General features: G+C 29.1%; 2 protein-coding genes across 3 annotated transcripts in view; both read right to left on the minus strand.

The window, feature by feature from the left end:
• Positions 1-833: 833 nt before the first annotated feature.
• LOC107884028 lies at positions 834-3,058 on the minus strand. 2 transcript variants are annotated; one of them, XM_016805332.2, is made up of 3 exons: positions 3,008-3,058; positions 1,306-2,211; positions 834-1,109 (listed from the first exon to the last, which is right to left on the minus strand). In XM_016805332.2, the coding sequence occupies exons 2-3, from the start codon at positions 1,523-1,525 to the stop codon at positions 862-864; spliced, it is 468 nt and encodes a 155-aa protein (XP_016660821.1). In that variant the 5' UTR covers positions 1,526-2,211; positions 3,008-3,058; the 3' UTR covers positions 834-861. The 2 variants fall into 2 exon arrangements, with proteins under 2 accessions (XP_016660821.1, XP_016660822.1); XM_016805333.2 differs by lacking the exon at positions 3,008-3,058 and having other exon boundaries at positions 1,306-2,921.
• A 656-nt stretch (positions 3,059-3,714) lies between these two features.
• Positions 3,715-14,428, minus strand: part of LOC100573424 — a 16,629-nt gene continuing 5,915 nt past the window's right edge. Inside the window, exons 3-23 of the mRNA XM_029486609.1 lie at positions 14,168-14,382; positions 13,214-13,279; positions 12,930-13,154; positions 12,428-12,654; positions 11,826-12,039; positions 11,460-11,552; positions 10,837-10,953; positions 10,574-10,714; positions 9,723-9,860; positions 9,516-9,652; positions 8,429-8,618; positions 8,246-8,316; positions 7,879-8,116; positions 6,155-6,273; positions 5,828-6,023; positions 5,604-5,746; positions 5,299-5,464; positions 4,877-5,115; positions 4,725-4,797; positions 4,438-4,649; positions 3,715-4,253 (exon numbers count right to left, since the gene is read on the minus strand). Coding sequence (XP_029342469.1) covers positions 4,074-4,253; positions 4,438-4,649; positions 4,725-4,797; positions 4,877-5,115; positions 5,299-5,464; positions 5,604-5,746; positions 5,828-6,023; positions 6,155-6,273; positions 7,879-8,116; positions 8,246-8,316; positions 8,429-8,618; positions 9,516-9,652; positions 9,723-9,860; positions 10,574-10,714; positions 10,837-10,953; positions 11,460-11,552; positions 11,826-12,039; positions 12,428-12,654; positions 12,930-13,154; positions 13,214-13,279; positions 14,168-14,291 — 3,309 coding nt within the window. The 5' untranslated portion in view covers positions 14,292-14,382 and the 3' untranslated portion in view covers positions 3,715-4,073. The remainder of the gene's footprint in view (positions 4,254-4,437; positions 4,650-4,724; positions 4,798-4,876; positions 5,116-5,298; positions 5,465-5,603; positions 5,747-5,827; positions 6,024-6,154; positions 6,274-7,878; positions 8,117-8,245; positions 8,317-8,428; positions 8,619-9,515; positions 9,653-9,722; positions 9,861-10,573; positions 10,715-10,836; positions 10,954-11,459; positions 11,553-11,825; positions 12,040-12,427; positions 12,655-12,929; positions 13,155-13,213; positions 13,280-14,167; positions 14,383-14,428) is intronic.

The raw sequence follows: 14,428 nt of genomic DNA on the forward strand, positions 1-14,428 counted from the left end.
ATAATATTAATTATCAAATATACGGAGAAGCGTAAAATAATAATATACAATTATTGTATGCAAATACGCGTGGGAAGGCCATGGTCAAACAGTGGGGTTTTTCCAGCAGTCAAGTTTTTGCACGTATAATATTATAGGTATAACAATATAATTATGCACGCGTCGACTCCGCAGAGTGTGCGATTAATATTCTTTTTGTAGTTGACGTGTATCATAGTGCAATGTTTGTAGTTTTTATAATAACGCAGTGAGTTTTCGTCGTTTAAATCTCAGACCATCGGTATTAATCTATACAACCACTATACTTATCAGCGGAAGCGCGAGACGGTTATTTTGAGACAATAATAATATTGTAGGTACCTACAGTGGGTAATGATTAATGGGAAAGAACTGGTTATAATCTGTATTTACATACATATATATATACACCTATACTATATAATTAAAGTTTGGATTTGAATTTAGATGATAATTTATATTCATTTACCAACACGGATAAAATGATTTTTCAATGCAAATAATAATATCGATAATTATTTGAGTTCAGTTGATTGTTATCAAGACTTACTGTTGAATTCAAAAGGATTATAACAATAAACAGTCTAGAATAAGTCGAGACAAAGTCCGCTCCTGATGACGCACAGTGGTCGGAAATAAAAATTTAGGCGGACAAAATTATTTTATTTACAAAATGTGTTCCTAATGTTATTAGTTATTACATTTTAATTTTAATTATTTAAAAAATTCAAATATGATGAAAACGTACCAAAATGAAAGAAATGTATTTTTATTTTTACAGTAAACAGACCCTATAGTTTTATAATTTTGTTTTCTGAATATAATACAATATTTCATTCAGAATCATCGTCTTTGAGAGTCACTATTTTTGTCTACCTCAACAATTATAAGTGCCCTAATATCTTCATCTAGTGATTTTAAATTAATTTTTGATGGTTTTTTTACACTTGAATTATAGGGATCTGATGATAAAAGTAGCATATGACCTAAATCCTCATTTTGTAAGACCCTGTTTATTTTCCTTGTACTATTTTCTCTTACGTTCCTGAAATCTTTATTTCTGGCCTCTTGAGCCTCTTCTGACAACTGGCCTGTAAAATAAACATGTTCGTTGTTATTGAACTATATTGTATAACCCCAGACTGCATTTTGTAATGATAATATTAAAATAGTATTATAATAACGTTATACTAATATTATTCATTATTATAATGTTATAATAATATTACTAAACAAAAAATTACTGTCTGGGACCATACTAAATTTTTAAATATTATGAAAACTAACCTATTGGTAATAAGGCAGAACGTATTACGTCTATACCATGTATTAAAATTTTGTGAACCGAAGCAGGCATGTAATGCCATGGGTACAGCGAAATATAAAGCTCCGCAGTCTTTAAAGTATAAGCCTCAAACTTTTCTAAACTGATGTCATAACCACTGGACATTGTCTTTAAAATTACCCCAAATCGTTTTATGAGTTGCAAATCTAAATTTGATGGCATTTTTTTTTTGCTGTTAAAACATTATCATAACTCGAGTATATATTTGCTCTTCGTTCCTTAGCAGATTTACGAATATTTATGTGCTGTTGCTTTGTAAGTTTATTTTCTATTAGAAATGCTAATCCTTCGTCAAAAGAATATGGCATGATGGCATTATCAATTGACAGTGAAGCCATGTATGATTTTTTAATTTTTAATGCACGATTTGGAGAGGATAGTGATTCGTTGACTATATTACAAGCCGCTCTTTTTCCTGACACGTGTAATTTGTTTTTTGCGGCAAATAATATTTCTGGAGAAGTATACGATTCAGTGAGTTTTTGAATTTTAAGTGTTTTATTTCTATCAGAACAAACAGAAAACAATTTTTTAGGTCTGCTGACATTTGATAATGATATAGATGGTATAACAAACAGTTTATTTTAGCTATTCGACATTTGTTTGACTAAATCTACTTATATTTCGTGAACTTTTTATCCAAAGTTTGCTTAAAATGGCTGCAAAGTTGGAAATCGTTGACTTAATTTTATTTTCATATTATTCTTCCCAATTGTCAGCATTATATTTTTCTTTGATATATTGTAGTAAAAATTGTTTAGATACCACACTTCTTGGATCCAGAGGCCCCTCTGTTTTTAATAATACAAACAAATCTTGGTACACGATTTTGATATTTTCATCAATAACTGAAATGTGATAATAATAAGCGTTAAAAAAAACAAAATTTAAAGGGAAATAACAGATATGCTAATCACAGACGCAACTCGACGCAGATAAAAATGATGTAATTGAAAAGCTAAGAAATTTTTGAATAATACCTATATATTTTTATATGATCATTTTGAATCTCTTCTTAAATAATGTTTTTCAAAATGTAAAACCACTACTAAAAAAAATGTGACAATAGTGACTAGTGACTAGTGCTGACAACTTTCGGACAAAACTCTATTATCATGGTGTATCAAACATGTATTCAACATCAGTCTGATTTACAACACATGAATTTTCAACACAACTCATCTGCACAGGGGTCACCCAACTATGCAATCCGTTCGACTCATCAAAATTATGCATCTAGTCATCCACCAATTGTGTCCAATTTTAAATCTAGACTTCATTAATCTAAATCACGTATTCGTGTCACAAATCACAATGTGGTATGATTCCGATTGCGTTGTAACCGGAACCATTTTAAAAACAAATTCGTAGGAGCATTCTCCGCAGGATCCACATTATAAAGGAATATTAAGGTATGTGAAATAGTAACTTTCTATTATTATAAGTTATAATTTTTATAACTGATAATCTATCTAGACGTCAAGTTATATCAAAATTTAAAATATCCGTAAACAGCTCAAAACATCTTAAAATATTTTCAAAACTTTATAGTATATAGAAAATGAGAACATAAACATTCGGTAAAATTTTCATATATCTATAGTTATTCGTGTTTGAATTACAACAAAATAACAAAAATGTTACCTGAGAAATCTATAGTGAATATCCAATCTTGTAAAAATGTGAACTTCAAACGCCCATAAAAATTGAATTGGACTTTCTTATAGACATTTTTTTTTTTCAATTTTTTCCTATTCCATTTTAAAATCTTAGATTTAAAAAGAAAAGTTTTTATGAATTTCTAACTCAAAATAATTTGCACATTTTCGTGATTTTTACGCCTTTTGTCATTCGAACATTAAATGCTTATAAAAAAAAAATTGTCAATATGTATTTTTAATATTTTTCAACTGCCATGATAACAATATATTAGGAGGCTCGTATTACATTTTTAAGAGTATAGAAAATGCTAATATAAACAACCAGAGAACATGTATGTATCTATATGGTCATTTGTTTTAGAATTACACCAAAAACCAAAATAAAATTTTGTCGAAAACCGATTTTGTGTATAAATTCCCGTATGTCGTTTTTTCCAGCGCTTTTAAAAACATTGGGAATTTTAAATTTGCTCCCAAAGCACTAACTATAGATTCACTTTCCTATCAAACAAGATACAGTTGAGGAAAATCAGTTTTACTACACTAAATGGTGATGACAGAGACTGCTAAGTTCGGGCAGATGCTGCTTTTGCGACAGTAGCCACTCGCCTCGGCCTCAGTGAATATAACCTATTGTAGGTATCTGAAATAAATGAGAATATTCAGAGATAATAAAGTTTTAAAAATCAATGTTCAGCTATTATGATTATAATTTATATCTGATCTAAAAATTGTTTGAAAATACATATTCATTGAAATACATTTCATATGTAAAATGATGTAAATTTATAGTATGGAATTAGTAACATTATTACCTTATATCTTTCAAGTTGGTATTCAAGTGAATTATAATAAAGTTCAATGACTATAAAATAATAATAATACAAATTTAACAAAACTTAAATGACAATACATAACTGCAGATATGCCTGACCTATAATTTCCACGTGAATCATATAAAGTGCAATAATATTCTATAGTCTATACGTCAATCTAAAGGTGCAATGTTATTCTACGTTATTATAGTATCACAATGTCAACTGCGGAAATTAATTTTCAGGTTCGTCTGACGTCTGCGTTGCAGGTGTTATTATCAGAGCACTTTTAACGTCTTCAGCGACCGCAGCAGTGGATAGAGTCGTCACGTGTATCCTATTAGTTTGGCTATATGACGAAGTCTTCGTTAATACACCAATCGAATAAGTGGAACCGGGCTTCAAGTCGTTTATCTGAAATGTAAAATGTGTCATACTATAGTCTAAAAATATACGGTTTATAATTGTATATAGTTGTTTCCGCCGATCGCTGTATGCATTTTAATATTTATAATAATATAGGTACTTGCCTATACGTCATATATTATTCGTTCCGCGATAGATCGTAAATCTATAAAAAGTTATATCTCATAATTACCGTGCAGTTATAAGTTGGAAGTTCTTCTGTTATCGGAATCTCTAAATCGGTTTTGATATCACAGCATTGATCGATGTCTTTGGACGAAATCTCTTCGGTGTTCACTATGAACGATTTCAGCACACCGTTGAATACCCACGGTATGTCCCATTCCAGTGATATGTGTGTGGAGCCTACGTCTGTTGTCCGGAGATTTTCCGGTTTATCTGCAACTGTTTGTATTTGTTGTTGAACATATTTTTATTTATATTTTTTGAGACCAATGACAAGGTATATTATATACTTACACCCGTCGTTGAAATTGCTGACGACAGATGCCGTTAAACCACCTGTGGGATAGTCTATCGACTTGGCTTTTACCTATATAAAGTACACAATATTATGAAATTATATAAAATAGTTATTTACTAAAACCTTAATTCGTTGAATAGTATTATACTTTTATGGTGTATTGGTGGTTTGGTATTAGGTTCTCAAAAGTTGTGCAGTATAATTTTTGCCAAACAATGCATCTTTCGGGTTCTATGGTAATTTGCTTTGTATTATTCATATTCTCGTCGATTGCGATGACGATAAAACCATTGACGATGTTTTCGTCCGGGTAACTCCATCTGATGCCAATCGATTTGCGCTTCAAGTTTTTCTTGTAAACGATTAATTCGTCCACTGGTTCTAAAACTTAAATGTAATAAAAAATAATTTATAATATATGTACATATTGTTATGGTTTTACGTATAGTCGGTATAAATAGTACATCCAGTGGTACATCTAATAGGACTGGGTGAAGGGAAATTACAGGAAAACTATTTTGTATTATTGTAGGCTGTAGCAATATGTATAGCAATAGAAAACCTTATTACATTTAGTTTTGGTTTTGAATGGTATCAATAATCCTTGTTCCGAGTTGTATCCATAATTCGTTAGTACGTATAATTGCAGTTCGTATTTGGTACTGGGTTTTAATCCATCGAAGTTCACCGAGTTTTGTGTAGTCGAGTTCGATACTTGCGTGCCCTCGTCAATATCCTGTACATTATAATACGATATAAGATATTTTTAAATTTACATACAAAAATTTACGTTGCTAATATATGGAACCAAAATAATCACAACATTTTAAATGTATATATAGGTGTTGGTGTTGAAAAGCTATAATTATGCTAACTTTAAGTATGACTTGGTATCCTTGAAATAAACCATTTAGTTTAGAACATTCGGTCTTGTTTATCGTCCAATTGAAGTATGCGCTTTGATTGGTTATGTACGAACCATTTTCGTCATTGGTCACTATAGGTGTTAATTTTGGATCTATAATAATATGATAAATTTATAAGATATTATAAATAATTTTGAATATGATCAATTCTAAAATTTATGAAAACTACTAACGTGAGATAGGCGTTTTTATGAAAATAATATTAGTATTGTCGTTGTAAGTATATCCTTTGATTGTGGGGTCAACTTTTATAACATACTGTGTGTTCGGTATCAAATTCCAAATTTCGATTCGCGTCTGATTGTAAACTAATATCGATGTCCAGGTATTTGCTATGACCTCGTTTGAACAACTAAAATACTTATTGATCTAGGCACAAGATTGAAAATATAAACTTAAAACGTTTTCATATGCTAATTAACAGTATAAATGTATTTCCTGCCTACGTTTAAGTTATTAAATAATTAAATATAATATATTATATAGTATGATTATCATACCTTGTATTTAATGTTATAATGTAACGGCGTATTTGCGTATTTTTCTTCAACATCCCACGTTATTATGAGTGATGTACTTCGGTTTAGTTTGGCTTTTATGTTTCTTATTTGCACAAATCCTACAAAATGAGTTTGCAAATTAATATTTAATAGTAAAAAAAAACACGGGGAAGTTCGGTATAGTTGGTGTCAAGTTGAATTCAAAAATATAAAATAATTTGAGAGAAGAGCCTATGATATAACTAGGGATAATATGTATATTTTACGATATTATGATGATTAAAGTAATTTGTTATGCAATTAAGTATACTTAATACGTATTAGTCATCAGTTCTACAGCAGGTAAAATTAATTTTCACCGAAACAATTGCATCTGAAAATGGCATTGTGTGTATAACATTTATTATTATATTAATATATAAATTAAAAGTTCCAAGTATATCCACGAATAATATTTTTAATCACAACAAAATTACTAAAATCGTTGATCTCCGTTTAAATATCTAATTTCGTCAAAATTAAAACTTAAATATCAAAAGGTAACAAGATTTTTTTATGAGTATGAACTATAACCATCGTTGTTTTAAATATTCAATATAATATAATAAAATATAATAATATAAAAATTGAACATTTTATAAATTTTTAACTACAATATAATTTGTAAATTTCCGAGATTTTCATGAATTTTGTAAATATTTGAATTTTAAATTCTTAAATATAAAAACCGTGACGAATGCCTATGGATCATTACTATTTCAAAACTGCTCAGGGGCGGATTGGGAAAACATTTTGGTGCGGGAAAATATTGTAATCAGACCGGTAAAAAAACAAAGCTTTTGTTAACTTTTGATGGACTTTTTAATTTTCACACACAATGTCTTGAAATGTATTCATCTACTACATATACTAATTACTGGTTGATAAAATATATTATACAGTGTTAATTAATAAAAAAATATACTAAAACAATACCCCTAATGTAAACAATTCTCCAAATTGTGCTATAATGATTCATTTTAGATTCTGAGTGAAACGATCATCCACTTACCCACCTTTTTAACTATTATTTTGTAAATATGTATTTTAAATTTAACCGTCTAAAACTCTAAACCCTAAAACAAAGCTTTACTGATATTTTTGATTTAAAAGGGAGGCAGACTTATAATATACTGGTATTTAAAATGAGTAAAAGTTTGATAAAAATAAAAAGTATTTTATATAAATTGCATTTTAAATACATAAGACAAAAACATTTTTTAGTAATATTTTAAATACTTTTTTTTAAGTATATTAAAGTATACTACCTACTACTCAAATACTTTTTAAAGTATTTTTATACAACGCTGACACTGTTAATGAGCAAACAAATTGTATTAACACTCACTGTAATTGATTACAAAAAGTTGAAGAAACGGTTTCAGAAGAATCATACAGAATCTACAGACTAATAAGCGGAATCATAGTAAGGTTAGATTAGTTAGGTCATCTCAGTTTTTCCTTAATATTTTGTTTGTTTTTCATCATAACTTTGAAAACTGCTGGGAGTTTTTACTTTTGACACCATCAAACCTCTAACTAGATTTACTTTTCTATCAGAAAATATGATACCGTAGGAAATCGAAGCATTTTCACTGCTCCAAAAGGTGATTACAGATTCAAAATAAAAATAAACATCAGCTCAGAATTTAAAATTATGCTTCTTCAAATGTGGTATTACATACCATAAGGCTCAGTGTAAATATATGATATTTCAGATGCTTTAGCCTGACCCGTAGCTGATATTGCTGTTACTTGAACTGCGTATTTTTCACCATACAGTAGATTTTCAAATACATATCCATGATTATCATTGGATATTACTTCTTCTGAAAAACCTTGTTGCTGTAGAGGTGTATTCACCATCATAAGTTTCAACAAGTAACCTGTTATATAGCAGTCTCCTTCGTTTTGATCATCAAGCTACAAGATTACAGGTAATAACAAAGATAATAACATAATATATTGTTTCAAACTCAACTACAAAATAAAATAACCATAAGTCACATGCAGAAACACTATATAATATGCAATTTTATTTTAGTTGTTTACCTTGTTCCAAGTAACATTGATGTAGTCTGTACCACTCAATAAGCTTACATCATAGTTTATATTTCTTGACACTGTAATATAAAGAGAAATAATGTAATTGATTGTAGGTACTATCATAATATTTTGTTTTAAAATATCATTAATAGTTTTCATTATATTTTAATGTTTCAGTATTATGTGTACATAGGCACTTGGTCGTGTAATTCACTATTTGTATATCCTCTTTGTTGGAATTTCCGTCTTCTGCAACTAGCATCACACCAAAGGAGTATGATATTCCTGGTTTGAGATTGTCTATGATTTCTATAACGGAATTTTGTTGTCTGATTTCTTTTAGTTCCAATTGTTTTAATTCCGATTCATTTGACGTGGTCTATAAATATAGATAAATATATATATAATATATATTTGCATTGGTGTTTGAGCATCAGTGTTTATGTGGGGCAAGTATTTGTCACTAAGAATCCGAGTAGTCACATAGTCCAGTATGGTACGTCCACAACACACCAGACCCCACATAAACATTATAAATGATCTAAAATAGGAAGCGTTCCATTAGATAAATGTACAAAACCGGAATAAGCGTATACATATTTGTTATTCAACTTTTAATTGTTATACTTACTATATATCTATATAATTACAGATCACGAGCCTTATCCTAAGTTGTTTAGTCATAGTTTGGCTTATATTAGGAACATCGAACATTTATTATTTTGATATTTGTCATATTGTTTTTATTGATATAGTGACTTTTAATAAAGTATAAACAATAGTGTTTGGAACCATTTTAGTCTAATTTAATTTACCAGGTTCAATGTACTACAACTTACACGCAGAACTATCTCCACGCCGACTAAAACATGGCCGACCTCACGACCTTCTCAGTTAACTATTCGTACTTCGATAAAAGTTCAACATATTATGTTAGCTGACATTAATTATATTACTATTTTTTTATTACTTTATTCTGAACTATACATAATTTACATATAATTACTATTATTATCTTCTTATTGTATAAACACCAATATTATTTTATCATGTGAAAATAGTCGAAACCCAAATCTGTACATAATACGTATATCCATAAATATAGATAGTCTAGGCTAAGAACATCTTTCAATAAAATTAATAAAAAATAGTCTAATTCAAGACCGTATAGCCTATAGGTGCTTTAAATTTTTTATGTTTGTCATTGTATTTCCTTAATATATATATATATATATATTGTTGAATTTACCTAATACCCATGTTTTATAATATTTACCTTAAATATGATTTGGTAGTAGACAGAGTTAACATTTCTACTGCCTTGTATGTTTTCTGAATTAAAATCAATTTTCAATTTTAGTGACCTAAAATCCGACGACTCAAGCTGTGGTGGAGATTTGAGCCACGGATACTCTGCAATCGAATTATACATTATCTTAATTTTGTTCCGAACACCGTAGAGATTTAATCTTTATAGTTTTACTTTCTTTACAATCCGGTGCTATGTAGCTAGACGTACATCCTTTGTTGCAAACACCGGTGTAAGCGTCACATGATGTTGAATTACATCCCTTTGAACATAGTTGCTTGCAATTTACGCCGTACGTACCACTCGCACATTCTGCACGTAAAAGATTCATTAATCAAGACGTATATAGCCACAAAAATACAATTTATATTTTATTAATAAAGCCTTGATCTATGTGAACTTTATAATAAAAAATGCTTTAATTTACAAAATTAAATATTTAACGTGCATCAAAACCAATAATGTATATTTAGTCATTGAACACTTTCATTTTCCTAAAAATGCAGTCAAACAGAAAATAAAATGCCTTAAGACTCTAAAATATATGATGATATGTTATTCAAGAAAAAATGTATTCATGCACATATATAACTTGTAGGCAAATGCATGTAAATCCGACCTCCTATTATATTAACTTGTATCTGAATCCGTATAAAAAATTATTTTTAACGCACTACAATCAGTAGGCAGGGGCTAAAATACCGTGTCCCCTGAAAATCAAAGTGTGTCCCTTCAAAGGATAAAATTAATGTTCATGATTTATAATATGTTTTGCCACAAATTTAAAACTATTTTTCTGGATCGGAAAAAATATTTTTATGATGAATAAAAAATACAAATAAAAGTATTTAAAATAGTATTCGAATACTTTACAAGACTTCCCCCCCCTAACAACGCCTATAGCCCCCCCACAGGTTTTATTTTTGCTATAGAAAACTGTCAAAGCCCAAAAGTAACAGTTTAATTAATAAGTGTGTTGTGTGTCCCCTGAAATCAGATGTATTTTAGGCCCTGTCAGGAGGTACCTGTGGTGCAATCGTTTCCTCTATATCCCGCCGGACAGTTGCACCCAAAACCTTTGGTACAAAACATCATCTGCCGACATTGTGTTTGGTGCATTGAACATATTCCGGTGCAGTCGACGCCAAACTTGTTCGGCCCGCATCCTGATGAATATATTAAATCATAATGTTATCATGTCGCACTATTTTTATTTTTTTATTTAAACACCAAAGCACTTTTGATTTAAAATGTATGAACATTTTAGTGACATTTTCAAATTATTTACCGTGTTCGCATGTATTGCCTTTGAAACCGGGTGGACACGTACAACCGTTTTTGTTTGGAAATCCTCTGTTAGAGCACACTGAAGATGGCGATATAGATTCCATCTGCTGCGTATTGACTAGAATTTCCGATATATCAGCACAAGTGTAAATAGGTAGAATGGTAAAACCATTGATTCAACCGCGGTAAAAATTAACCATTAAACTTTACGTTGTGTTTATTATATACACCCCTTGTATTTATTTGTCTTAAGTTTTAACCTATACAAATGTAGTTCATGCAATCGTACGTGGGGGATGGTTAATTTTCGAAAATTTTCATTCCCCACACACTGCAGTGGTAGAGATTATGGCGAAATGAAGCCGGGCATAATTTTACCACCAAGACAAAATGTACCGTCACCGCTGTAGTGTGTGGTGACCTTCATTACAGAGTCAACTGCGTTCAAGACTTGTAAAAAATAAAAATGCATTTCACCCTATAGTGTCCCGTTTGTCGACATAAAATTGTAATTTATATTTATAAACATTTTTTTGTTACCTGCACTTCCCAATAACTACTCATAGCATAATTGACAGAATATTTAAAATTTCAAAATAAATTTTGATGTGCGTTATTCCTTACCATCAAACGGATAAACATTGAAGGTAAACAATGTTCCTTCATATTGTGTACTTCGTAATTCTTCTGCAGTTACTGTCAATATTTCTTCATTTTCTACACAACATAATATTATTATCATCATAAAATGAAAACATGTACATTGGAAGTGTATTTAAACAAAATTGACTGTATTCATTCATATAGTCATATGTTCAGATAACGGTGTAATTATTTTAACTATGGATTTTGTTTTATTTAAGTCTAAATATGGATCATAGAACATTTTGAAATATTTAAACATAAATATAATTTAATTGGTTAGAAAAATATTTATTTTTTTATGCTACCGAATGGGTAATGTACAAATTAACTACGAATGCTTATTACCATACTCGTCTGTACACTGAGCTATTCGTTTGATTCCAATCTTACAACCGTCTTCGTATTTTATATCATCACTCCAGCTACCAGTTTCATAATCTTCATCGTACGAGTACTTTCGTATTTTTGATGATTTCTTTTCGAGATTAAAGTACAAAGTGTATGTTTTGTTTTCATATAACCAATCAACACTTTTAAACAATACCGTTTTTAGTACTTTCTGTAAAATATACATTTTATATAAAATCAACCCTTTTTTATATTTACAAGTGTATTATATAACATAAACGTTTTTTCCTATTGGATTTTTTTTTCAAAATATAGTTTTTTACTATACATTTAAAAGATGGTATATTTATTATTTAATTTTCATGATATCCGTGAAATTGTATTGGATTAATAAAATACAAACGCTCCAAAACCTAAGGAATTATATGTTCATAATATAGTACCTACCTACTAAAAAAAACGTAAAATGAAATAATGTTTTTGTTCTTCTATATTAAAATGTATGAGAAGTGACTTGGTACTTTTAAATGGAATATATAATACATTAATATTATATAGGTCGTAATATATATTTAAATACATGTATAAATCCAAGTTACCGATTCCTTTATATTAGTAGAATATATAACTCGAGGACTATCTTCATCAGTTAAGTTTATTGAAAAAGTACATTTAGACTCATCTTCTAGTAAATATGATACAGATATACACATTTTCATTAAATTCATTTGCTTCCATTTAATTTTGAACGATTCTGCATTGCTTTCAGCATTCCACAATAATAATTCATAATCGGGATGGATTTGCACAATTTCAGCTGCAGGATCTGTAACAATAAGGCATTGAGTACCTACTTGTCAACATTTAAAAACCTAAACTTATTTTATAAATCTACAAATAAATACTGACTGAACGTTTTTGAAAAGATTTTTATGACATTTTTTATAAGTTTATTTAAATAAGCTATAATATTTATTGTTTCGTTATAATATCATATAAATATTGTATAATTTAGAATAGATTTTATCATCTTATACTTACTAGTATTTTCATGCATTTTTCAAAATTTGAACATAAAATTCAATATAGTAATTTACGTACCGGCCATAGATAATTTCGAGATGGCCCATTCTTCGATGTTGTAATCAATTTGGTTTCGCGTGGAAACAGAATCTGAATACTTGCTGTCGGCTATGAATTCTAAACTTTTCTTATTGGAACTCAGAATTAATCCATTAAGCTCAATTGGCATACCAATAGCATTAGTTCTCAAATGAATTTTTGCTTCATAGCATCCGAAACACTTGGTTACATTGGGAAGTTTTCCTGAAAAGAGTAAATTCCATGTTAAACTGTTAAAATTACGTTTGCTGTTAAATATTTACGATTGCTTTCTTCTCCAGCATTATATCCCGACGTCGTTTTATAAATTGTTGTGATGTCATAGTTATCTGAGAAAAAAATTTCAAAAATATAAATGAATGCTTTGCAAACACTCAATATAATATAATGGCAATAAATCACTAAATGAAACACATAATTAAAATCAGCACAATGAACTTCAGGAATGTATTAATTTATATACATTTTTATTGAGTATTTTAAATAATCAAATTCAACTAGAATTATAGAGGTTGTAGGTACGTATAAATATATAATACATAGGCTTCATCTTTATATGTATTATATATTTAGGGGTCTCCAACTTTTTTTTACGGCGTGCCAAATTTGCGATACGCTTTGGTAATGCGGGCCACCATTTTTAGAGGAATAGAGGCAATAGTGGTCAAAAAAATTAAGAGTAGATAAGATTTATTTAGAAAAATTATTGTTTGTTAATATACTTTTTTTATTTTATAACTAGTTGTTCTTTTATTAGTTAGTGTTAATACTTAGTATATATGTATAAATGACTATTATAAGCTGTTACGAATAACAATAAAGAAAAAAATAGTAAATTTATTTAATTTAAATAATTCAATAAATTAAAAACAACGAATACTAAATAAATAAAATATAATAAAAGTATTATTTTCAAAACATTTATGAACATGGTGGGCCAGTGAAAATCCTTGGTGGGCCGAACCCGACCCGCGGACCGTAGGTTTGAAACCACTGGTGTAACCTACCTATTACCTATACCTTATGTTGATGGTCTGGTTAAAACTTAAAATATTTACGTACTTACTCTTAATAAGACACAATATAGTTAACATGAATAATACACGGGTATATCTTATTTTGTAATATTTGTCATATTATTTACGTCAAAAAATAATTTTTAATGGGTCATATTATTAATATATATCTTAAATTAGTTATTTGATTAAAAAATATACCTGTATGTGATTTGTATTCAACAACTACATCATCTATTGCTATTCCGCCAATAACGAGAATATCTAAAATCAGTATAGCTACGATTTCTACATTCATTGTTGTAAATTCAAAATTAAAAATCATTTTAGTTTTTTGAATTTAAAATAAACAATAGGTAATACACATCGTCGAATGCTTATACGGTATAAATTATGTACGACATCACTGTTCACCACTGCACATACAAAGTGAATGAAATCATAGGAAATATATTGACGTAT

This window comes from Acyrthosiphon pisum, chromosome A1, assembly GCF_005508785.2.
Source record: "Acyrthosiphon pisum isolate AL4f chromosome A1, pea_aphid_22Mar2018_4r6ur, whole genome shotgun sequence".
NCBI lineage: Eukaryota > Metazoa > Arthropoda > Insecta > Hemiptera > Aphididae > Acyrthosiphon > Acyrthosiphon pisum.

Coding starts and splice junctions, on each gene's coding strand:
- LOC107884028 (XM_016805332.2), bottom strand. CDS start 1,525: ATGCCATCAAATTTAGATTTGCAACTCATAAAACGATTTGGGGTAATT. Junction 1,110..1,305: donor TTCTGCCTTATTACCAATAG/GTTAGTTTTCAT, acceptor TTTATTTTACAG/GCCAGTTGTCAGAAGAGGCT.